Source organism: Heptranchias perlo, chromosome 3, assembly GCF_035084215.1.
Source record: "Heptranchias perlo isolate sHepPer1 chromosome 3, sHepPer1.hap1, whole genome shotgun sequence".
Lineage (NCBI taxonomy): Eukaryota > Metazoa > Chordata > Chondrichthyes > Hexanchiformes > Hexanchidae > Heptranchias > Heptranchias perlo.
In genome coordinates, this window is record NC_090327.1 from 117,599,880 (window position 1) to 117,625,296 (window position 25,417).

General features: G+C 43.2%; 1 protein-coding gene across 8 annotated transcripts in view; it reads right to left on the minus strand.

Annotated features, from left to right (window-relative positions):
* col14a1a (collagen, type XIV, alpha 1a) overlaps nucleotides 1–25,417 on the minus strand; it is a 244,686-nt gene that overhangs the window by 41,203 nt on the left and 178,066 nt on the right. For all 8 annotated transcript variants that reach the window (XR_010962201.1, XR_010962202.1, XM_067981666.1 and 5 more), the window contains exons 28-36: nucleotides 23,342–23,485; nucleotides 22,294–22,458; nucleotides 19,379–19,417; nucleotides 15,168–15,306; nucleotides 13,881–14,023; nucleotides 13,096–13,205; nucleotides 11,520–11,678; nucleotides 6,161–6,238; nucleotides 290–376 (exon numbers count right to left, since the gene is read on the minus strand). Coding sequence is in view for 6 of the 8 variants with exons in the window: in XM_067981666.1 (XP_067837767.1) it covers nucleotides 290–376; nucleotides 6,161–6,238; nucleotides 11,520–11,678; nucleotides 13,096–13,205; nucleotides 13,881–14,023; nucleotides 15,168–15,306; nucleotides 19,379–19,417; nucleotides 22,294–22,458; nucleotides 23,342–23,485 (1,064 nt within the window). In the remaining 2 variants the exon portion in view is untranslated. The remainder of the gene's footprint in view (nucleotides 1–289; nucleotides 377–6,160; nucleotides 6,239–11,519; nucleotides 11,679–13,095; nucleotides 13,206–13,880; nucleotides 14,024–15,167; nucleotides 15,307–19,378; nucleotides 19,418–22,293; nucleotides 22,459–23,341; nucleotides 23,486–25,417) is intronic.

Here is a 25,417-nt window from a genome sequence, read left to right on the forward strand (position 1 = left end):
CAGAATTGGACACAATACTCCGGCTGAGGCCTAACCAGTGATTTATAAAGGTTTAGCATGACTTCTTTGATTTTGTACCCCTGGCCTCTATTTATAAAGTCCAGGAGGCTTCTTTTAACAGTACTGAGAAGAGAAGACACAAATACAATGTGAGAAATGTGTAAAATGGAGATGGGCCACATTTCTACAAACAAATCTGCCAAATAAGACCCACAAAAGAAATCTTGGACTTCAAAACTAAAATGTTTTTATCCAGTTATATTTTTTCAAATCAAATATTGCATCTTACTGAAGGTCCTGGTGGTCCTGATGGTCCTTTGCTGTCTTGAGAACAAGTGCAGGCATGTGGAAGAGCTGGGCAATTGCCTTCATCTCTCTGAAATAAATAACTTTTCAATTAATCATACTGAAATGTGTCATTCTGAAACACCTGGTGAATAATGCAAAACTAAGGCTGTGCAGAAATACGGTACAAATACCAAATTATACAAGAGGCAACATATTTCTTAACATGCAGCACAATACTGCAAAAGGATACAGAGGCACTGGAGAGGGTGCAAATAAGATTAACATGGATGATACCAGAACTGAGGAATTATAAATATCAGGAAAGGATGAACAGGCTGGGGCTCTTTTCGCTAGAAAAGAATTACTTAGAATCACATTGAATTTTACAGCACAGTAACAGGCCATTCTGCCCAACTGGTCTATGCCGGCGTTTATGCTCCACACAAGCCTCGCCCCAACCTATTTCATCTAACTTTATCAGCATATCCTTCTAGTCCTTTCTCCCTCATGTACTGATCTAGCTTCCCCTCAAATAGATGGCCGAGGGGTGACCTAATAGAGGTCTTTAAAATTATGAAAGGGTTCGATAGGGTAGATGTAGATAAGATGTTTCCACTTGTGGGGGAGTCCAAAACTAGGGGCTGTAAATATAGGACAGTCACTAATAAATGCAATAGGGAATTCAGGAGAAAACTTTTATACCCAGAGAGTAGTTAGAATGTGGAACTTATTACCACAAGGAGTAATTGAGGCGAATCGCGAATGCATTCAAGGGAAGCTAAATATGTACACAAGGGAGAAAGAATAGAAGGTTGTGCTGATAAGGTGAGATGAAGTAAGGTGGGAGGAGGCTCAGGTGGAGCATAAAAACACCAGCATAGACTGGTTGGGCCAAATGGCCTGTTTCTATGCTGTACATTCTGTGTAATTCTATGTACATATCCAATGCCTTCAGTGTGGAAACTGAGTGATGTAAGAGCAGCCAGGTCCCAGGTTTGATTTGCAGTGACTTGGTGATCTCAACAGCGAGGATATACTTGGCCTCAATTGTCCCAGGGCTAGCTAGGTTAGAGGAAAGATGAACTCAGGTTTCCGCGAATAATCACTGTCCAGTCACTGCTGCCGGAAACGTTTTAGGTAGAAACAGGATCGAGTTTGGCAGTAATGCACTCGCTCCCCCCATCCCATTGTCAAATAAGTTGCTGCTGCTTCCTGTCTAGATCCACACATGAACAATGGGCACTTGGGTGAGGTACTGGAATCATAGAACCACAGAATCATACAGCACAGAAGGAGACCATTCAGCCCATCGTGCCTGTGCCGGCTCTTTGAAAGAACTATGCAATTAGTCCCACTCCCCTGCTCTTTCCCCATAGCCCTGCAATTTTTTCCTTTTTAAGTATTTATCCAATTCCTTTTGAAAGTTACTATTGAATCTGCTTCCACCACCCTTTCAGGCAGTGTATTCTAGGTCATAACAACTCACTGCATAAAAAGAATTTCTCCTCATTTCCCCCTCTGGTTCAGGGTTTGATTGGGTAGACTTGGAGAAGATGTTTCCTCTTGCAGGGGATACCAGAACTAGGGGCCATAAGATAGTCACCAATAAATCCAATAGGGAATTCAGGAGAAACCTCTTTACCCAGAGAGTGGTGAGAATGTGGAACTTGCTACCACAAGGAATAATTGAGACGAATAGCATAGATGCATTTAAGGGGGAGCTAGATAAGCACATGAGGGAGAAAGGAATAGAAGGATATACTGATAGGGTTTTTCTGAAGTAGGGAGGGAGGAAGCTCATGTGGAGCATAAACACTGGCATAGACCAGTTGGGCCGAATGGCCTGTGTCTGTGCTGTACTTTCTATGTAATCATAGAATCATAGAAAATTTACAGCACAGAAGGAGGCCATTCGGCCCATCGTGTCCGTGCCAGCTGAAAATGAGCCACCCGGCCTAATCCCACTTTCCAGCACTTGGTCCGTAGCCCTGTAGGTTACGGCACTTCTGGTGCACATCCAGGTACTTTTTTAATGAGTTGAGGGTTTCTGCCTCTACCACCCTTTCAGGCAGTGAGTTCCAGACCCCCACCGCCCTCTGGGTGAAAAAATGTTTCCTCAGCTTCCCTCTAATCCTTCTACCAATCATTTTAAATCTATGCCCCCTGGTTATTGACCTCTTTGCTAAGGGAAATAGGTCCTTCCTATCCACTCTATCTAGGCCCCTCATAATTTTGTACACCTCAATTAAATCTCCCCTCAGCCTCCTTTGTTCCAAAGAGAACAACCCCAGCCTATCCAATCTTTCCTCATAGCTAAAATTCTCCAGCCCTGGCAACATCCTCGTAAATCTCCTCTGCACCCTCTCTAGAGCAATTACATCCTTCCTGTAATATGGTGACCAGAATTGTACACATAATTCTATGTAGTTGCTTCTAAGTGGTGTCCATAACTAATAGTTTCTGACCACGGATCTTCCGTCAAGTCAGAGTTAGATCTGTATAGGCCGGGAAATCTCATTGCTGGCCTGCACCAATGGGATGAGAGCTTCGCATGGTGTGCGTCCAGAGCAAAATGGCCAGTCAAAGATGACTGCTCAAGTTTGCCACCAGCGGTATTGCACATCTGGCACAAGGGGACAAAGCCAGCTGTTGGGTTGGTTCTCTCTGTGACATTGGATGCTTTAGCCTTGCCTCATTTGCATTGGGCCTGCCTCCAGTGGGAGAGACTGTCATTAAGATTGGCTCCCCCACAAGGACCACAAGGTTTATTTAAACTCATCTAGACTTGAATATTCCAAAGCTCTCCTGACCAGCATCCCGCCTTGCACCCTCTGTAAACTGCCCGTATCCCAACTCGCACTAAGTCCCATTCACCCATCACCCCTCCTGAGCTCGCTGACTTACATTGGCTCCCAGTCTGGCAATGCCTCGATTTTAAAATTCTCATCCTTGTTTTCAAATCCCTCCATGGCCTCGCCCTCTCTTTCACTATAGCCGCCTCCAGCCCTACAACCATTCGAGATCTGTGCTCCTCCAATTCTCATTGCGAATTCTCATTGTGCATCCCCGATTTTCATCGCTCAACCATTGACAGCCGTGCCTTCAGCTGCCTAGGCCCTAAGCTCTGGAATTTCCTCCCTAAACCTCTCCGCCTCTCTGCCACTCTCTCCTCCTTTAAGTTGCGCCTTAAAACCTACCTCACCTATTCTAATATCTTCTTATGTGGCTCGGTGTCAAATTTTGTCTGATAACGCTCCTGTGAAGTGCCTTGGGACGTTTTACTACATTAAAGGTGATATATAAATGCAAGTTGTTGTTGTTTGCATTGACCATGCAGGCCAGGAATGTCTCAGGTTTAGTAGGCATTCTATGCTGACTTAACTGATCTCAGCTAGGTCATTGGTAGGGACATCACAAGTGGCTTGAGGAGGGGTGATAGAAAATTAGTGAAATCATCCAGCACAGGCCAATGGGCCGAATGGCCTCCTTCTGTGCTATATCATTCTATTTTGCTGTGATTCTACGTCTCTCAGTGGCCCCATTTAAAGTGCAAGTGTGATCAAAGGATTAGGCTTGGCTATGATGGCCCCTTTTAGTTAAATTGATTGCCAAAACTCACCGTCAAATCTCACATGTGAATAATTGGCCATGCGGGCAAGGTACCAGAGGGAGAGAAGTGCAGAGATCACTGCAAATTGACTCAGTCACTGCTGTTCACATTATAATACAACTTTCAAAAAAATAATTGACTTACACTAGGAATAATTTCTCTCCACCCACCTCCTCCCCCAAAAAAAGATCTTTCTGCATTAATTTTTTTTTGCAATTTTCAATAATGTAAAAGTATTGCACAATTCATTCCTTACGAGAGCGCAAGGTTTTTAAAATACTTTGGTGCTTTCATTAGTTGGGAATGCATTTCCGAATACTCATGGTCCTATCCCCTTCGGTCAGCTGTTACTGACAAGGCTCAGTAATAAAGCCTACTGCAGCTGTCAATCTACTTAGACGTTTCTTGGGAAATGGTGGGGTCAGGCTGCGGGGGGACAGGAATTCACAGCTGTCGTCTGCTCAGCCCACCCACTGGCAAAAGAAAACCCTTGGAGGATTTTAGCAACACCATTCAGCTTCTTAATGAATGAAAATAACAGGCAGTCTTTTTTAAAAATTGGCAATTGAAAACATTCGCAATTCTACAACAAATTTAGCTATCGTGTTGTAAATCTAGAATATAAAAGCCGAGAGGTCACGATAAGCCTATTTAAAATCTTATTGGGACCTCAGTTATACTGTGTGCAGTAATGGGCTTCATGCCATAGGATGCAAATTGAGATTTTAAAGGGGGTACAATACAGATCACAACACATCTGAGTTCCGATCAATGGTCATCGACCTGAAACGTTAACTCTGCCTCTCTCTTCACAGATGCTGCCTGACTTACTGAATGTTTCCAGCATTTACTGTTTTTATTTCTAATAGGATGCTGCCTGGTATGAGAAAATATAAATGTGATGAAAGACTTGGACAATTTGGGGGTTTTCTCAATAGAAAGATGCAAATGATAGGGTTTAAAATTATGAAAAGATGGGCCATTAAGCAGTCGATTTCCAGTAGTTCAAGGGTCCAGAATGAGGGGAGGCTAAAACCAAGAATAAATGTAAGAGATTTAGAACAGATAGCGAGAGAAACATCTTTACACAGAGAACTGTGAAGCTGTGGAATTATGTCAGCATTCAAGCTCAGATTGGATCGGTGGATGAAGAGATATGGGAACAGGGAGGGTAAATGGGATTATGGCTATTTATTCGCATGGAGGGTAAATGACAACATGGACCCGTTGGGCCGAATGGCCTAGATTTTTGTTAGGCGAGGGTATTAAGGGTTACGGAGCCAAGGCGGGTAGATGGTAAGATACAGATCAGCTACGCTGTAATTGAATTGGATGGGCTGAATGGACTACTCCTGTTCCTATGTTCCTATTTCCATGTTGCAAGGTCTATGTATTTCTATGCTGTTAAACTTCCACATTTTCCATTACTATAGCAATTGCAATTATAGCTGTGGACTATTGTTCAATTTTAATATTTTCAATTATAAGGTGTAAAAGGCCTTTCAATTTTTAGCTCAAACATGCCCTGCAATATTTACGCTGTAATCTCTAAAGGTCTTTGAGAAGAATAAAACATTCCTTCATAGTTCCCTGAAAAAAAAACTACCAGATGCATATCTCTTTATGTCTAATGTATATAATTTGGGAATTACTGTTAGGTTGCAGAGAATTACATAGAATTTTGCAGCACAGAAACAGGTAAGATCCCCAGAACTGAATGCAGTACTCCAGATAGGGTCTGACCAGAGCTTTATACAACGGTAGCAAGGAAGGATTCTTGGGGCATATTTTCCTGTTTTGTGCTTGGCCTGAATGGAGGAATATCGGGTTAGGAAGGATTGCATGGCTGGAATGGAGCCCACCCAAATTTCAATCAATTCATTTAAATGGATGGCACAAGCAGGTTCCACTACAGATGTGTGATTGCCCCCCCTGCCTGATTTTCCTCCATGTGCTCTGCCCAAGTGAACATCTAACACCCAAGTGCAAAGAGGAAAATTTGCCCCAAATACACTGTAAAGTTCACTTATGCTTGTCAACCAGATCGTTATTCTGTTCTGCAAATTTTCATGTGAGTGACTGTTTAGGAAAATAATGAAATCAAAACAGGCTGAATCAATTCTATAATCGCCGAGTCTTAAATAAACTGCCGCTAAACCCACACCTCCTCAGCATCATCTCCATGCCTCCAAAAATATAAATATGTACAAATCCTGGGATAGCGCATCTGTAGATATCTTTGTTGTTTTATTCTGCACTCACCAGAGCTGGAAGTTCACAACACTTGTCTCTGTTGGCCCAGGAGGTGGAACAGGAAATATCAAATCCTTGCAGTTGGAACTAGAATTGAAATGAAATACTAAAAGGTAAATCTTTGTGAAAGATCAAGCACATTTAATAAGGCAATACAACTTTTGTTAACGACGTGTAAATATATTCTGTCGTACTAAGTCAACGCCAACAGTAAACTGACATTGTTTTGTTAGCCACAGTAATCATTTCTAAAATAGATTCAAACATTTCATGGGTAGTATATACACAAACACACTAGTGATGTCACCCGTCTAGTCCTGGACCAGACAAACTGGTGAACTGCCCAGAAATTTCTGAAGTGTAAACTGGACAAATAAATGGACTAATATGGACTAATAAATGATGCAGATCTATTCGTTATTAACGTTTACAAAGAATTTTCAACATCAGCAAACATCAGGAGCATGATTTTATCGGGGATGTGGTGGGGGGTGGGGGGAATTCCTGTAGGGAAACCTGGAAGTATGGGTTTCCTGGATGTCCTTAGGATTTTGACGTAAGGACGTTTTTTTTTGACGGTTTCCCGCCCGACAGACCGGGGGGGTCGGGGGTCATCGGGGGGGGGCTCAGTCATTGGGGGTCACTGGGGGGGGCGGTCAGTCAATAGGGGGTCATCAGGGGAGGTCAGTCACCGGGGGTGGGGGGGCGCCGTCAATCATCGGGGAGGGAGGTCAGTCATCGGAGGAGAAGCTCAGTCATCGGAGGGGGGGGGTCAGTCATCGGGGGAGGGGGCTCAGTCATTGGAGGGGGGGGTCAGTCATCGGGGGAGGGGGCTCAGTCATTGGGGGAGGGGGCTCAGTCATCGGGGGGGGGGTCAGTCATCGGGGGAGGGGGCTCAGTCATCGGGGGAGGGGGCTCAGTCATCGGAGGGTGGTCAGTCATCGGAGGGTGGTCAGTCATCGGAGGGTGGTCAGTCATCGGAGGGGGGGGTGTTTGTAGGGTTGGTACAGGTAGGCTTGTTGGACCTGGGGGAAGCACTCCTGCTCCTCCGGGCCCACAAGCTGTGCTATAAAGGCACTTACCTGCAATTTCAGGCCTTCTCGCCTCCTCTCATGTGGCATGAAGGAGAATGCCCGGGAATTCTGGCCCCCAGGAGTTAAAAACAAAAAATCTGTCAAAATGGAGGCCCGCAGCCTCCTTGAAAGCTTTTAATGACTGAACTGCCTCCTGAGAGCGGGTTGGTCGCCCGCCCCTCGTCCCACCTCCGTGAAAATTGGAAGTGGGCGGGTTGGAGGTGGGTTGGGGGCAGGTTTTAGATTTTTAAGATTTTTACTGCCCCCATAGCCTCCAACCTATCCGTTTTTCCCATTTAAGATCATGTCCCTGGTGTCAAGTTATGACAACATTCATTTCCTACATTACTACAGTGACTACACTTCTAAAGTACCTCATTGGCTGTAATGCTCTTTGGGACGTCCTGAGGTTGTGAAAGGTGCTATATAAATGCAAGTCTTTCTTTCTCTTCTTGCTATGTTCCAACTCAAGAGTGTTGTCAGAGGTAATCTCTATAGGAGGCCGTTTCACTGTGTCCTCCAACTGCTGTGTGATTGTGGACATGTGGCCGTTGGCCGTTCTGAGTTTGGCTGTGAGTGAAGCGAGCTCTTAACTTGCCTGTACCGGTTGACAAGTGTTCGGTCTAGTACAGATCTTTCCCTCTGCATTGGGGAGGGTCCAGACTAGATTGGCAGAGTCACAAATGCTACCTTGCTGATGTGCAAAACTGGCAAGTATGCAGTGTGGCTCAATCTGCATCACAATATAAACAGGGCTGCCCTTGGCAGAAAAAAAACGGATTAAATTATAGAACGACCTCCATTGGAAGTGGTTCTGTAATATCAACGGGGTACAATGTCTAAGGCCAACATAACATCCCATTGTCCAATTTGTTTCATAATGTCACAATGTTACCATTTGTATTGGAGATACTGTTCACATTTAGCAACTGCAGGACTCCAGTCCCTACAGTCAGTGAATAATATGCCTGTAAATTGATATAACATGTTGCACAGGCCATACATGATGGGTTGGAAGGCTATAAAAGAAAGACTTGCATTTCTATAACACCTTTCACGACCTCAGGATGTCCCAAAGCACTTTACAATCAATCAAGTATTTTTGAAGTGTAGTCACTGCTGTAATGGTGTACACTTTGGTGAAAGATCTTTGTAAACAGTGAATAAAAGGAACAACATGCTGGGCTTTTTGGTCTAGAAGTACTTTACAGCCAATGAAGTACTTTTGAAGTGTAGTTACTGTTGTATTGTAGGAAACACGGCAGTCAATTCACACACAGCAAGGTCCCACAAACAACAATGAGATAAATGACCAGATTATCTGTTTTAGTGATGTTGGCTGAGGGATAAATATTGGCCAGGACACTGGGGAGAGCTCCCCTAGTTCCATGGGATCTTGTACATCCACCTGAGACAGCAGACTGAGCATCAGCTTAATGTCTCATCTGAAAGACGTCACCTCCAACAGTACAGCGTTCCCACAGTGCTGCACTGAAGCATCAGCTTAGGCTATGTGCTTAAGTGATTGGACTGGAACAGATGTTTACAAAATTGCGCCTTGTAATTGCTGAGAGCCCATAAAGACCCAGAGGGCACCAACAGACTAGCTATTACTTTCCCACTGCCCCAGTGTGCACTTCAACAAAATGCAGGAACTTTTCCCTCAATCACTATTCCCATAAGAACAGGGATTGAATATCGTTCTTCTGTGCAAATCTAATACACTACACCGTAATTAAAACCATTTTTTTTTTGCTTCAGTCACTAAAAAAAACAGAACCAAGCTTTGGAAAACATCAAATAGACCAGCTGGAAAAAAAATCTCTTAAAATGTTTGTTTAGTTGTAACCTACAAAGAATTACGTTCATACAATCGAGGAATGCCGCCCAGATCACAAAATGTTTTCAAAGTAACGGGGGAACTTGTGTTTATGATGATTTACACACTACAAAGATCATGACAAATGCACAGTTTCCTGCTAATACTCATTAACAAAGGGGCGTTTAATTTAGTTATGCTTTGCTTCAAAGTCTGCACGGGCTTTAATTACAATTGAGCCCACAACTGAAGACAAAGGTTGGTGTTCACAAATTTTGCGTCTGTCTTAGTTATTCTCACAGTTTCAGTGGCACAGGTTACACCCGTAAGCAGACCTTACACCTCTTGCGTTCCAGAGTTAACTCACACAGCCCAATATCGACAATGTGTCCTGTTTATCATACAAGCTAAATACTGGAAACTCACACCTGCCCCCCACATGCTTTTCATCAATCTAGCGATAAGTGGAACTGGTGAGCACTCTGATAAGATGAGCTCAATGACAAATCAAGAAGCTGGTCTGTTTTGCATAATGCATGTTACTGAGCAAAAGTAGCAATTCCAGACTGTTTTAAACTTCAGCCGTAGCTCAGTGGGCAACACTCTCACCTCAGTCAGAATGTCATGGGTTCAAGCCCCACTCCAGAGACTTGAGCACAAAATCTAGGCTGAAATTCCAGTGCAGTACTGAGGGAGTGCTGCCCTGTTGGTAGGTGCTGTCTTTTGGATGAGACATTAAACCGAAGCCCTGTCGGCCCTCTCAGGTGGAAGTAAATGATCCCATGGCACTATTCGAAGATTGTAAACAATTTTACAACACCAAGTTATAGTCCAGCAATTTTATTTTAAATTCACAAGCTTTCGGAGGCTACCTCCTTCCTCAGGTGAACGATGTGGAAGGAGGTAGCCTCCGAAAGCTTGTGAATTTAAAATAAAATTGCTGGACTATAACTTGGTGTTGTAAAATTGTTTACAATTGTCAACCCCAGTCCATCACCGGCATCTCCACATCATGACTATTCGAAGAAGAACAGGGGAGTTCTCCCTGGTGTCCTGGACAATATTGATCCCTCAAGCAACATCACTAAAACAGATTATCTGGTCATTTATTTAATTGCTGTTTGTGGGACCTTGCTGTGTGCAAATTAGAAGTCACTTTTCCTACAATACAACAGTGACTGCACTTCAAAAAGTACTTAATTGGCTGTAAAGCGCTTTGGGGCATCATGAGGTCGTGAAAGACGCTATAGAAAAGCAAGTTCTTTCTTTCTTTCTTCACACAGCTTCCCACAACAGCACAAAACAACAAAAATATGCTACACTATCACAAACAGTGGACGGAACATTCAATTTCCGTTTTATTTCTTTTTGGGTCAGGATACAGCTGGAAAAAACAACCTGGATATCTCTTAATTCCCAGCTCAGGCTTCTTGCAGCCTTTGTTAAACCTGACTGACCCTGAAGATGGGGTTTTCTATCCTTTTTGTTAATTCTGATCCAAGAAAGTGGAATCTCAACAGATTACTATCCTGGCATCTACTCCTCCGAGCTCAAATTAACTGAGTCACCTCAACCAGAATAGGTGTGAACAGTCACCAAAAAGTCCAAACTAACTTCTATTGTCTGAAGCACAATGATTCAAACACTCCGTTTGAATCCTAAATTACACCTTCTAGCCCTACTATCTTGTGAATTTAACCCCTCAAGTGCTAAGTTTAATTCAATAACAGCATTTTTAACATATATTACTCAAAGTTAACACCACCTCCCCCCCCACCTCCACCAAATGGCAGCATCGTGAGAAATCTAAAAAATTGACATTTGGTTTGTGTAACTTTCTTTCCTCCAAGATCTCTGCGCTCCTCCAATTCCGGCCTCTTGTGCATCCCCGATTTCATTCGCTCCACCATTGGCGGCTGTGCCTTCAGCTGCCTAGACCCTAAACTCTGGAACTTCCTCCCTAAACCTCTCCGCCTCTCTCTCTCCTCCTTTAAGACACTCCTTAAAACCTGCCTCTTTGACCAAGCTTTTGGTTGCCTGTCCTAATATCTCCTTATATAATATAAAAACAGAAAATGCTGGAAATACTCAGCAAGTCAGGCAGCATCTGTGGAGAAAGAAACAAAGGTAACATTCCAGGTTGATGACTTCATCAGAACATCGACCTGAAACATTAACTCTGTTCCTTTCTCGACAGATGCTGTCTGATTTGCTGAGTACTTCCAGCATTTTCTGTTCTTATTTCAGATTTCCAGCATCTGCAGTATTTTGCTCTTGATCTAATATCTCCTTATGTGGCTCGGTGTCAAATTTTGTGTGATAACGCTCCTGTGAAGTGCCTTGGGACATTTTACTACGTTAAAGGTGCTGTATAAAATGCGAGTAGTAGTAGTAGTAGTAGTTGTTGTTGTTGTTGTTTTGTGCATGCTATGTAAAGTAATGCTAGCGGTGATGCAGGAAGATTTGAGTCACTCACAGGAGCAGAGTTATCCCGTGGACCCCTGGACCGCACCATTCGGCCCAACACTTCGATCCCATTGGTGGTAATGTTTCCAGCTGCATTGATCTCCTTCTCCCCTACTTGCTGGCAGTCAATAATCAGTTTTGCATGGGTTTTGGTGATAACCACATGTACCTGTTGGCAAAGAATATGGAGTGACATTACATAGAATTACATAGAGATTACAGCACAGAAACAGGCTAATGGGGCCAACAGGTCCATGCCAGTGTTTATGCTCCACACGAGCCTCCTCCCACCCCTCTTTGTCTCACCCTAACAGCATATCCTTCTATTCCTTTCTCCCCTCATGTGTTTATCTAGCTTCCCCTTAAATGCATCTATGTTATTCGCCTCAACTACTCCTTGTGGTAGCGTGTTCCATATTCTTACCACTCTTTGCGTGAAGAAGTTTGGTGAATCTGCGCTGCATCCCCTCCAAGGCTCAGTGACATAGTTATACAATGAGCCAGGAGCCAGTTGGTGGAATAGTTTAGTTCTCCAAGCAGTGGGCAATTGATCTCGCCAAATATATTTATTACATCTCACTATATACCTCATGTCAAATAAAATTAATCCTCAACCTGTGAAATGAAGCACACCATGAGGTAACAAATTAAACTGGCATAATTAATGGCCCGGTTCTTGCTGGAGTGGGGCATCTCACGGCGTGCCCCGTTAGTTAGACTTTTTCCTGCACCCTTCAGCTCAAATTTATTTTTTGCCCTGTAACTTGCTGGAAGTGCGAGCTGATAATGGCACAGCAATGGCAACAGGACATCTGGGACCTTAATGAACAACGGGACCAACAGTCTGTCTCCTTAACCAGTGAGATTTAAGGATAGAGAAAAAAACAGAGCAATGACGGAGAAGGAAATAGTGTGAATTAAAGTCAAATCAGGTACAGAAAGAGAAATAACGAGAGGGAAGGAAAGATCGGATTAAGAGAGAGAGAAAAAAAATTGAGGAAAAGTAAGAGAAAAAATGTAGATTTTTAATTTTACATTTTTAAAATCTCTGACAACAATTGACGACCGGTAGAAATGAGACTAAACAGTTTAAACTGTTCCCTTTTTGGGCCAGGGAGATTGATTGGCATAGAATTAACAATTATCATGTTGTTAAAAGGGTACTTACGCTATTAATCACCAGCTCTAACCTTCTGAAGCGAGTTTAATGGGGCAATTAATGTGCAAATCCAGCAAGTTCTTAAAAATAATGGAGAGGTTGAAAACGAGATGCTATTTGTGTGAAGCACGGAGGAGTAGCATAAATCGAGCAGCAATTCTGGAGATTCACAACTCACGGCGTATCTCTTCAGCCCCTGAACTCGCTGGCTGATTTGCACATTAATAACGGTGTGCGTTGTTAACACACCGTTATTTTACTGAGAAGATTTAGCCCACTGTTTTTTTGAAAGGGGAAGTTTCCTAAATTTATTTGCTGGAACACAAATGATGCAACAATCGTGGTCCATTATCTAGTAATGAAACTCAGTCAAAGAATAAAAGAGGCAATTAAAGGAGATCTTTTGGATTAATTTATGTTAACTAACCTTGTGAAAACTGCCATAGAAAATCTTCTTGACCTCTGGATCCTCAAAAGTGACAGTTTGGAATTCATCCTTGTAATCGTAGTTAAAATAAGTCAGGGTTTTCCCACCATCTAAACACAGCAAATAAGAAAAGATTAAAATTGAAAAAACATTTGGGTAATTTTTCAGCCTGTAACAATTAACAGTAAACTTTCACAGTCAAACAGGGTTGAAGTCATATGTGATTATAATTTACTGAGCCTTTGCCCAATGTGGCAACTGTGAACATTTTAAATTGTTTACGGTCCACAAAGAGTGTGATGAGGCCATTAAGAAGGCCAGTAGGGTTTTACGTTGTATTGCTAGGACAGTATAAGGTGTCAGTGTTGGCTCAGTTGATAGCACTCTCGTCTCCAATCCCATGGCACTATTCAAAGAAGAGCGGGGGAGTTCTCGCTGGTGTCCTGGGCCAATATTTATCCTTCCACCAACATCACTAAAACAGATGGTCTGGTTATTATCACATTGCTGTTTGTGGGATCTTGCTGTGTGCAAATTGGCTGCCGCATTTCCTACATTACAACAGTGACTACACTTCAAAGAGTATCTAATTGGTTGTGAAAGGTGCTATATAAATGCAAATTCTTTCTTTACACATCATGAACCTAACATGAGCAGAGCAATGCACCGTACGCTGGATCACTAGCTCCCTGTCCTAAAACATCTCCGAGGTTGAAGGGTTGAGACCAACTTAAATCTGACATAGTTCCGCACAACACTGAGGTGAATAGCCATAAAACTCTTACTGTCCAAGATAACTCCAACCAGAGGTTCGTTCTGCTGGTTTAGAATCTCCCAGAGGGCAAAGGGTTCCTGAGGCGTGTCGGACAACAAGCGGAATAGGAAGGTGACGGTGTAATCAGAAGGCAGGCCCTCAGGGTGGACATTCCTGACGAAGAAACGGTGCCGTTAATAAAACTCAATAACGTGCGTTAGTTTAACATCATCCCCGGAGACTTCGCTTCACCAGGTCCGACTGCAGATTCTGCCCCTTGCCCACCCAGGTAACAGCAGACTTTGCACCTCCAGAATTTTAGGCCCCAACATCATCACACAATCCTTGTTTTTGATGAATGATATTTTAACACAAGGTTACTATGCAGGAAATACCTGCACTCATTTGAGATGTCAGTTTTGTAATTTGCTGTAATCTATATACAACAAATTACATAGAATTACACAGAATTTTACCGTCTATGTCGGCATTTACGCTCCACACGAGCCTCCTCCCACCTTACTTCATCTCACCCTATCAACATATCCTTCTATTCCTTTCTCCCTCATGTGTTTATCTAGCTTCCCCTTAAACCCATCTATGCTATTCACCTCAACTACTCCTTGTGGTAGCAAGTTCCACATTCTCACCACTCTCAGGGTAAAGAAGTTTCTCCTGAATTCCCGATTGGATTTATTGGTGACTATCTTATATTTATGGACCCTGGTTTTGGACTCCCCACAAGTGGAAACATCTTCTCTACATCTACCCTATCAAACCCCTTCATAATTTTAAATACCTCTATTAGGTATCCTCTCAATCGTCTCTTTTCTAGAGAAAAGAGCCCCAGCCTGTTCGATCTTTCCTGATAGTTGTATAATAAACTGTGTATAACAAAGTATAAACTCTGTCTATAACTTCACCACCACAATATAAAACCACATGTTCATAAGACCAAATAGGCAAACTACACACTCTTTCTCCTTCATGAACGTTCAAATGATAATTCATCTCACAGTTTCCTAATCTAGCTCTTTCCCTTCCTCCTACAATTGACAGACTTTTAAAACCCACGGTTGACATAATCGAATTGGTCCTTCTCAATTTACTTTATCTACTCTTTAAAACAGTGGTGGTCCCCTCCACTATGGCCCTTGGCTGTTTACCCAAATTTCTTGACTATTGGAAAAAGTCAGGAACAGTAACGGACAACTGGCCAGAGTAAAACTTACAATAAAGTGCCCTTCTCTTGAACAATAAACATGCAGCTTATACAGAGAGCTTCTTTTTAAAATCTCAGTTCAAGAATGATACCTACTTGGTCAGCTGTGATACAAGAGCATCTTTGTGAAGTCTGAAACAGGGAAAGCTATTGAGGGAGCCAGACTCCAGAGATACTCCTTCAACGGAGGCATATTCCTTCTCGACTAGCCCGAACATTTCCATCATCTTAAATCCTGCAAGCACAATTAATTGTGTTTTCAGATTACAGTATAAAACCTATAAAATATCTCCCGACAATTCTCCTATTAGTTGGAAGGTAAAAGCAAGGTTTCTTTTTCTGGTACTTTAATATGTTCCCTCTGGACTTTTAAAGGGGTATTTCTCCCTCTCACCATCTGACAGACCCTTTGTGTGTGTGTGTTCTTCAATGGCTGAGAGAGTAGGAAAATGAGGGGCTGTTAGGCCGATGTTGTTATCAAGCGAGGACTCAAGAAGATCCACAAGTGTGCCCCAGTTTGATTCACTCTTGTCTGCCTTTCAGTCAGTGCATCCTCTTTTTAAGATGATTAAAGGAGTTGATAGGGTAAATAGAAAGTAACTATTTCCTCTGGTGGGGGGAGTCCAGAATAAGGGGGCATAACCTTAAAATTAGAACGAGGTTGTTCAGCGGTGATATCAGGAAGCACTTCTTCACACAAATTGAGTGGAAATCTGGAACTCTCTTCCCCCAAAAGCTGTTGAGGCTGGGGGTCAATTGAAAATGTCAAAACTGAGATTGATAGATTTTTGTTAGGCAAGGGTATTAAGGGTTACGGAACCAAGGCAGGTAGATGAAGCTAAGATACAGATCAGCCATGATGTAATTGAATGACGGAACAGGCTCGAGGGGCTGTACGGCCTATTCCTGCACAAGAAAAATAAGAAACTGAAAGCATGGGTAATTACAGGCATTAACTCCAAGTTCTGCCAATAAGAGCACCAATGTATGGGACTGGTTGGCAAGCGAAGTTTGGGTGTAGAGTGGGTGTGACTTCATGGAATCATACAGCACAGAAGGAGGCTATTCGGCCCATCGTGCCTGTGCCGGCTCTTTGAAAGAGCTATCCAATTAGTCCCACTCACCCTGCTCTTTCCCCATTGCCCTGCAAATTTTTCCTTTTCAAGTATTTATCCAATTCCCTTTTGAAAGTTACTATTGAATCTGCTTCCACCACCCTTTCAGGCAGAGCATTCCAGATCATAACAACTCGCTGCGTAAAAAAAAGCACTCCTCTTCTCCCCTCTGGTTCTTTACCAATTTCCTTAACTCTGTGCCCTCTGGTTACCGCCCTTCTGCCAGTGGAAACAGTTTCTCCTTATTTACTCTATCAAAACCCTTCATAATTTTGAACACCTCTATCAAATCTCCCTTTAACCCTCTCTGTCCTAAGGAGAACAATCCCAGCTTCTCTAGTTAAGCTGAAAGGGACCCTGCCTTTATTGTGCAATCACAGAATCATAGAAAGTTACGGCACAGGAGGAGGCCATTCGGCCCATCGTGTCCGTGCCAGCCAAAAAAGAGCTACCTAGCTTAATTCCACTTTCCAGCACTTGGTCCATAGCACAGTAGGTTACGGCATTTCAAGTAAACATCCAAGTACTTTTTAAATGAGTTGAGGTTTTCTGCCTCTACCACCCTTTCAGGCAGTGAGTTCCAGACCCCACCACCCTCTTGGTGAAAAAATTTCTCCTCAACTCCCCTCTAATCCTTCTACCAATTACATTAAATCCATGCCCCCTGGGCACTGACCCCTCTGCTAAAGGAAATAGGTCCTCCCTATCCACTCTATCTAGTCTTGTCGTAATTTTATACACCTCAATTAAATCTCCCCTCAGTTCCAAAGAAAACAACCCCAGCCTATCCAATCTTTTCTCATAGCTAAAATTCTCCAGCCCTGGCAACAGCCTCATAAATCTCCTCTGTACCCTCTCTAGTGCAATCACATCTTTCCTGTAATGTGATGACCAGAACTGTACGCAGTACTCAAGCTGTGGCCTAATTAGTGTTTTATACAGAGCTAGCATAACCTCCCCGCTCTTATATTCAGTGCCTCAGCTAATAAAGGAAAGTATCCCGTATGCCTTTTTAACCACCTTATCTATCTGTCCTGCTTCCTTCAGGGATCTGTGGACATGCACTCCAAGGTCCCTCTATTCCTCTGCACTACTCAGTATCCTCCCATTTAGTGTGTATATCCTTGCCTTGTTTGCCCTCCCAAATGCATTACCTCACACTTCTCTGGATTGAATTCCATTTGCTACTTTTCTGCCCACCTGACCAGTCCATTGGTATCTTCCTGCAGTCTACAGCTTTCCTCCTCACTATCAACCACACGGCCAATTTTTGTGTCATCTCCAAACTTCTTGATCAAGCCCCCCCACATTCAAATCCAAATCATTAATATATACCACAAAAAGCAAGAGACCTAGTACTGAGCCTTGCGAAACTCCACTGGAAACAGCCTTCCAGTCACAAAAACACCCGTCAATCATTATCCTTTGCTTCCTGCCACTAAGCCAATTTTGGATCCAGCAAGCCACTTTTCCTTGGATCCCATGGGCTTTTACTTTTTTGACTAGTCTGCCATGTGGGACCTTGTCAAAAGCCTTGCGAAAATCCACGTAGACTACATCAAACGCATTACCCTCATCGACCCTCCTTGTTACCTGCTCAAAAAATTCAATCAACTTAGTCAGATACGACCTTCCCTTAACAAAGGGTACTGAGGGAGTCCTGCACTGTTGGAGGTGCCATCTTTTGGATGAAATGTTAAACTGAGGCCCTGTCTGCCCTCTTAGTTAGACGTATTAGATCCCACGGCACTATTTCAAAGAAGAGTAGGAGAGTTCTCCCTGGTGTGACAAAGTATTTGGCAAATTTTTTTGTTGTTTGGAGTGGGAAAAGAACAAGAATTGACCTGCATTTTTTTCTGACAATATCATCTCAGCCAAGCATATCGCTCAAAAGTGCTACTCATTCTATGCAGTGCTGCACAAATCCAATAGAAATTTCCCTCGACAGCACATTGTGATGAACGTTCCACATCATTACCATCAGCTGGCCTTCTCTCTAGTGGGTTTCTTTCTAAAGTGATGGCTTCAGTGGTAAATTCTCATTGCTTCACTAATAAATTTGAAACATATATATTTTCAGCCTTTCTGCCATCATTTGGCAATAAAGTTACACCATAAATATGTATTTCACACAGATGACTTTAACATGAATTTGGGTGTCAATATGAAGAGGAAGTTGGCCACCGTTTGCTGAATACGCTATAATTTCACAATAAATAGAGACCTTTAAGGTGGCTCAGTGGGTAGCACCTTTGCCTCTGAGTCAGAAGGTTGTAGGTTTAAGTCCCACTCCACAGGCTTGAGCACAAAATCGAGGCTGACATTCTAGTGCAGTACTGAGGGAGTCCTGCACTGATGGAGGTGCCATCTTTCGGATGAGACATTAAACTGAGGCCCCGTCTGCTCTCTCAGGTAGACGTATAAGATCCCACGGCACTATTTTGAAGAAGAGCAGGGGAGTTCACGTGCTCCAATATTTATCCCTCAACCAAAATCACTAAAATAGATTATCTGGTCAGTATCACATTGCTGTTTGTGGGAGCTTGCTGTGTGCAAATTGGCTGCCATGTTTGCTACATTACAACAGTGACTACACTTCAAAAAAATTACTTCACTGGCTGTAAAGCACTTTGGGACATCTTGAGGTAGTGAAAGGCGCTGTATAAATGCAAGTCTTTTTTTCTTTTCAGTGGGAAATCTTCTCCTGAGAAGACTAATTGTTGCTCAAGCACTAATAGGCATTAGCTTCCCTTGGGATTGGCACCTCAGCCTGTGGTGGATTATAGGCATTAGAAGACAGTAGCCAAGGTACTTCCTTCTTGCTCTGCTGGTGTTAGCAGAATAGATTTTCCTTTGTTTGTAAAGGCAAAAACAAATTATTTTACTAAACTTGCATTGGTTTTACATGAGCAGTTTTAGTAAAAGAATTTTTCCTTAATTTTACAAACAGAGGAAAATACGTCCTTAAAACTATTAATGGTTTTAATTGCAGCCATGGAGATTCTATTATGATGTGATCATTTACAATTGGATGGCAGGAAGTACAAAGTAGAGAAGCATCAACTCAAATTGCAATTATTCTAACAATCCTGTGCCTGTTATCACTGGGTAATCAGCACAAACTCAGCAACATTATAAAGTGTCCCCCTGCACTTTTTCATCAAATGGTAAAATATGTGGTGACTCCCTTACCTGCAAGACTGTTATCTCCAACAAGGACCAATGGACAACCTGAAAGTATATCAATTAAAACACATTAATATACGGATATGGTTCCATTTTCCTAGTTCTAATGCATTGATAGCTTTCAGTCATTTTGTTAAAAGTAATGTATCCTCCCTTTCTCATTCTGCTCCAGATCACGTACTCCAGATCAAGGTGCTCCAGATAAAGGTGTTGCAGATAAAGGTATTCCAGATCATGGTGCTCCAGATCACATGCAGCAGATCAAGCTGTTCCACATCAAGGTGCTCCAGATCAAGGTGCTCCAGATCATGGTGCTCTAGATCATGGTGCTCCAGATCAAGGTGCTCCAGATCATGGTGCTCCAGATCAAGGTGCTCCAGATCATGGTGCTCCAGATTAAGGTGATCCAGATCAAGGTGATCCAGATCAAGGTGCTCCACATCAAGGTGCTCCAGATCACATGCTCCAGATCAAGGTGTTCTGGATCAAGGTGCTCCAGATCAAGGTGCTCCAGATCATGGTGTTCCAGATCAAGGTGTTTCAGATCAAGGTGTTTCAGATCCAGGTGCTCCAGATTAAGGCGTCCACATCAAGGTGCTCCAGATCAAGGTGCTCCAGATCAAGGTATTCCACATTAAGGTGCTCCAGATCACATGCTTCAGATCAAGGTGTTCCAGATCATGTGCTCCAGATCATGTGCTCCAGATCAAGGTGTTCCAGATCATGTGCTCCAGATTAGTGTGTTCCAGATCAATGTGTTCCAGAGCACATGCTCCAGATCACAGTGTTCCAGAGAAAGGTGCTCCAGGTCATGTGCTCCAGATCAAGGTGCTCCAGATCAAGGTGTTCCAGATCATATACTCCAGATCAAGGTGTTCCAGATCAAGATGTTCCAGATCAAGATGTTCCAGATCACATGCTCCAGATCACGTGCTCCAGATCAAGGTGTTCTAGATCGCATGCTCCAGATCATGTGCTTCAGATCAAGGTGCTCCAGATCAAGGTGTTCAAGAGCACATGCTCCAGATCAAGGTGCTCCAGATCACGTGCTCCAGATCAAGGTGTTCCACAGCACATGCTCCAGAGCACATGCCCCAGATCACATGCTCCAGATCACATTGTTCCCGATCAAGGTGCTCCAGATCAAGGTGCTCCAGATCTCGTTTTCCAGATCAAGGTGTTCCAGATCACATGCTCCCGATCAAGGTATTCAAGATCACATGCTCCAGATCAAGGTGCTCCAGATCTCGTGTTCCAGATCAAGGTGTTCCAGATCACATGCTCCAGATCAAGGTGTTCCAGATCACGTGCTTCAGATCAAGGTGTTCCAGATCACGTGCTCCAGATCAAGGTGCTCCAGATCAAGGTGTTCCAGATCACATGCTCCAGATCAAGGTGCTCCAGGTCAAGGTGTTCCAGATCACATGCTCCAGATCACGGTGTTCCAGATAAAGGTGCTCCAGATCGAGGTGTTCCAGATCACATGCTCCAGATCACATGCTCCAGATCACGATGCTCCAGATCAAGGTGCTCCAGATCAAGTTGCAGAAGAGGCACAAGCTAAAGAGTCACAATCATGTATAAAGAGTTGGGGTTGGGAAGACGTTTAGGATTAACATTCGGAAAATTATAGGCAGTGTGCTGCTGCATTTCCTACATTACAACAGTGACTACACTTCAAAAAACTACTTAATTGCCTGTAAAGTGCTTTGGGGTGTCCTGAGGTCATGAAAGGTGCTATAGAAATGCAAGTTCTTTCTTTCTTTCTTTCTTTCTTCCTCACCGGTGACAAGATAAAATGGCAAGTGGCACCACCAGAGGTTGCACTTATAATGCTGATCTTTTGAAACACTGGGCAAAACCATGAGCGAATTTCTGGAAAGAGCAGCATTTAACCTGCAGTGCTGCTACCAATGTTGGAGATGCCACTACCATGCAATTTTCAACAATACAACACAAATGCATCATAAACTGTGGATCAAATTAGGTTTCTGTCACAAGGAAAATTGAATAGAGATCAGGCCTGTTTTCTTCTGGAGTACATTTTTGGGTTCAAATTCTATTTTGAAAACATAAACCTACCTCGTGCGTTGTTTTATTCTAAAAGCTGGAATGGGGAAACGTGGCCTAGAAATTGCAGAGTGCGGCACAAGCTGACTGCGCCCAATGAGACTGGCAGCAAGGGCCCAGGGTGAAATGGCGGGCGCCATTCCCAGCCCTAGAGGCAGTTCGCCAGTTACGGGGTGGGGAGCAGCGAGATCGGCCGGCTTGGGCACTGCCCGAGGGCTTAAGGAGAGTCCGGGGCGTGGGGGGAGCAATCGTGGGGTGGGCGAGCGATAGCCCATCAGTGGCTCGTTGTTTTAACATGGAACCGGGAAGCGGGGTGGAGGAACGCTCCTGTTCCCTCCGTGGCTCTGCGATGCGGTAAGACAGAAAAAAAGGTCAAACTCTCCTTTCCGCTGGCAGCCTCCTTTAAGGACCTGCTGGATTCGGCTGCTGAGCGAGCGCTCGAAGAAACTGACCGAAGTGCGCGCGGAGGCCATTCGCGGACTGATTTCTTAAAGGGGGACTGAAATGGGCATTGGGCCCCCAATTTGCACGTGCAACGGGTCTAACGCCAGCTTCGGGCATGTACCTCAGACACCTACTGAGCAGCTCCTGACCAATATGGCAGGTAGCGCACCTCCGGCGCGGAATGTGCACCCGCTGCTGGCTAACCGCCATACTGGCCCCGTAAAACGGGTGCACACCAATAAGTTTCCAGACCCTTATGTATTAGAATAGATACATGTTCGTAAAACGATGACACCGTCAGTGCTGACAACTGAGCTCTCTGAGATTCAGGCATCATTGTTCGGCAGTAGGCTTTAATAAATCAATCTAATAGCAGTGATTAGAAACATCAAGTCATCGTGACTCACTTGCAGACGCCGTCTCGCAAACAAAGGTAACGAGCTCATCTTCTATCTTCTTGAAGGCGTCGAAATCATCCACAAAGAAAGCATGCCTGTTACTGGGTTTGTTCGCAATGGTGATCAGTTCTGCGTAATCAGCATCAGCAACACCCACTGCAAAGATACTGTACCCTGGAGTGAAAAGACACAGGAATGAGAATATGCGTCAATCCTATATATTTCTGTAAGTACTGTGCTGCAAAAATGGTTAATTCACATCTTCTTGTCTATTTTTGACCTTGTAAGTGTAAAGAACACCTAAAATACACCAGATTTTAGGGTACTTTAATTTTAATCTCTTTACAATATTGTTGGCACTCGTCTAAGTGCCTTTACATAAAATTACATTGAATACATCCTATTCAAGTGGACATAAGAGACCTGATGGCATAGGAACATATGAACACGAGTAAGCCATTCAGCTCCTCGAGCCTGTTCCGCCATTTAATTACATAATGGCTGATCTGTATCTTAACTCTATCTACCCGCCTTGGTTCCATAACCCTTAATACCCTTTCCCAACAAAAATCTCAGTTTTCAAATTATCAATTGACCCAGTATCCACAAACTTTTGAGGGAGAGAGTTCTAGATTTCCACTACCCTTTGTGTGAAGAAGTGCTTCCTGACATCACCCCTGAACGGCCTAGCTCTAATTTTAAGATTATGCCCCCTTGTTCTGGACTCCCCCACCAGAGGAAATAGTTTCTCTCTATCTACCCTATCAATTCCTTTAATCATCTTAAACACCGCGATTAGATCACCTCTTAATCTTCTATTCTCGAGTGAATTCAAGCCTGGTCTATACAACCAGATCCCATGGCACTATTCGAAGAACAGCAAAGGGTTCTTCTGTGAATTTGGCCAACATCCATCACTCAAGCATATTCACCACTGAGCCAAACTGATACTTAAACAAATGCACACTTATTATCACTAAGAGTACAGTGCAGATGAGATAGACATCTCAGATCGAAGCATCTGCCACAGGTTTCCAGAACCTTTTCCTTCCATTACCATCAAGCTGCATCTCTTTGGAAACCTTGTCAACGTCATCTTGCGATCGGCCATCTGTAATTACCACCAGGACTTTAGGAATGCCTCTCCTTAATCCTGCCTTTACAGTGAAGACAGCATCTCTGGCATGTACGATTGCTCTGCCTGAGTTGATAATAAAAAGCACATGACAGGTTAATCAGGGATAGAAATAAAGCCACAAACAATAGAAATCTGGAGTAAAAATGAAAATTATGGAAATGCAAAATGGATTGGTCAGCACACGAAAGAGAAAAATGCATATTTTGGCTATAACCCTTTTTCCCCTCTGCCTTGTACCCCTCGGCACCACATGGCGAGGGGTACATAACAACTGAGGCATCAGAGGGACTAGCTTGCTGCAAATTCAAGCAAAGGCACCAAATTACTTTCTGTGCACGTGCTGAGTCGACATTGAATGAGCAAATAATTTGCTTTCTTGTACTAAAGAGAAAATGTCCAATTCTTTCATTGACCCGCCACTGGTACACGAAAATCACAATGGCGTAGGACCCTGGTTTGAATCTAGAGTGATGGCCTGTTTGGGGAGAGAGTGCTGGCCATCCATTTCAAAGAAGACATGAGAATCACATTCAGGCAGGCCTTGGGCAACCAGTGGGATGGACATTCTTTTGTCAAATTTTTGATTGCCCATCGCCCCGTTTCCCAGTGTTAATGGAGTAGTACGAATACAAAATTCCATCTGATTTTCTCATGTTTTGTAGTAAGATATTTGGAAATAGTATGATTGAATAGTTGGAAAAATCACTGCAATGTTTTTTTACTAAACAAACAAACAACAACAACAACTTGCATTTATATAGTGCCTTCAACGTAGTAAAACGTCCCAAGGCACTTCACAAGAGCGTTATCAAACAAAAATTGACACGAGGTACATAAGGAGATGTAAGGACAGGTGAGAGGTAAGTTTTAAGGAGCATCTTAAAGGAGGAGAGAGAGGTAGAGAGGCGGAGAGGTTTAGGGAGGGAATTCCAGAGCTTAGGGTCCAGGCAGCTGAAGGCACGGCCGTCAATGGTTGACCGATGAAAATCAGGGATGCGCAAATGGCCAGAATTGGAGATCTCGGAGGGTTGTAAGGATGCAGAAGATTACAGAGATAGGGAGGGGCGAGGCCACAGAGGGATTTGAGCCAATGTAAGTCAGCGAGTACAGGAGGGGTAGTTGGTTAAGGTTACAACTAACAACACAGTTGATGATGTGTCTGCATATAGTGACACCACTATTCCCGGCCAGAATGGAGATGATTGGATAATTCCCCCTTCAATCAAGCGTGGAAACCGCACTGCTGTAAGTGACTGGGATTGATTTTATGCACAGAATTTGTATTATGTTACTATCCTCCACTCACTGTATTTTGCTGGAGAAATAAGGTTGCATATAGTGACCCCACAAGTCCCGACCAGAATGAGTAAATAGACTCTGTTTGCTGTAGTTCATGAGTTTGCTGTAGACTCTGTTTGCTGTAGTGCACTGTTTAAATAGACTCTGTTTGCTGTAGTGCACTGTTTAAATAAACTCTGTTTGCTGTAGTGTGCTATTTAAATAGACTCTGTTTACTGTAGTGCACTATTTAAAAAGACTCTGTTTGCTGTACTGCACTGTTTAAATAAACTCTGTTTGCTGTAGTGTGCTATTTAAATACTCTGTTTGCTGTAGTGTGCTATTTAAATAGACTCTGTTTACTGTAGTGCACTATTTAAAAAGACTCTGTTTGCTGCAGTGCACTGTTTAAATAAACTCTGTTTACTGTAGTGTGCTATTTAAATAGACTCTGTTTACTGTAGTGCACTATTTAAAAAGACTCTGTTTGCTGTAGTGCACTGTTTAAATAAACTCTGTTTGCTGTAGTGTGCTATTTAAATACTCTGTTTGCTGTAGTGTGCTATTTAAATAGACTCTGTTTGCTGTAGTGTGCTATTTAAATAGACTCTGTTTGCTGTAGTGTGCTATTTAAATAGACTCTGTTTGCTGTAGTGTGCTATTTAAATAGACTCTGTTTGCTGTAATGTGCTATTTAAATAGATTCTGTTTGCTGTA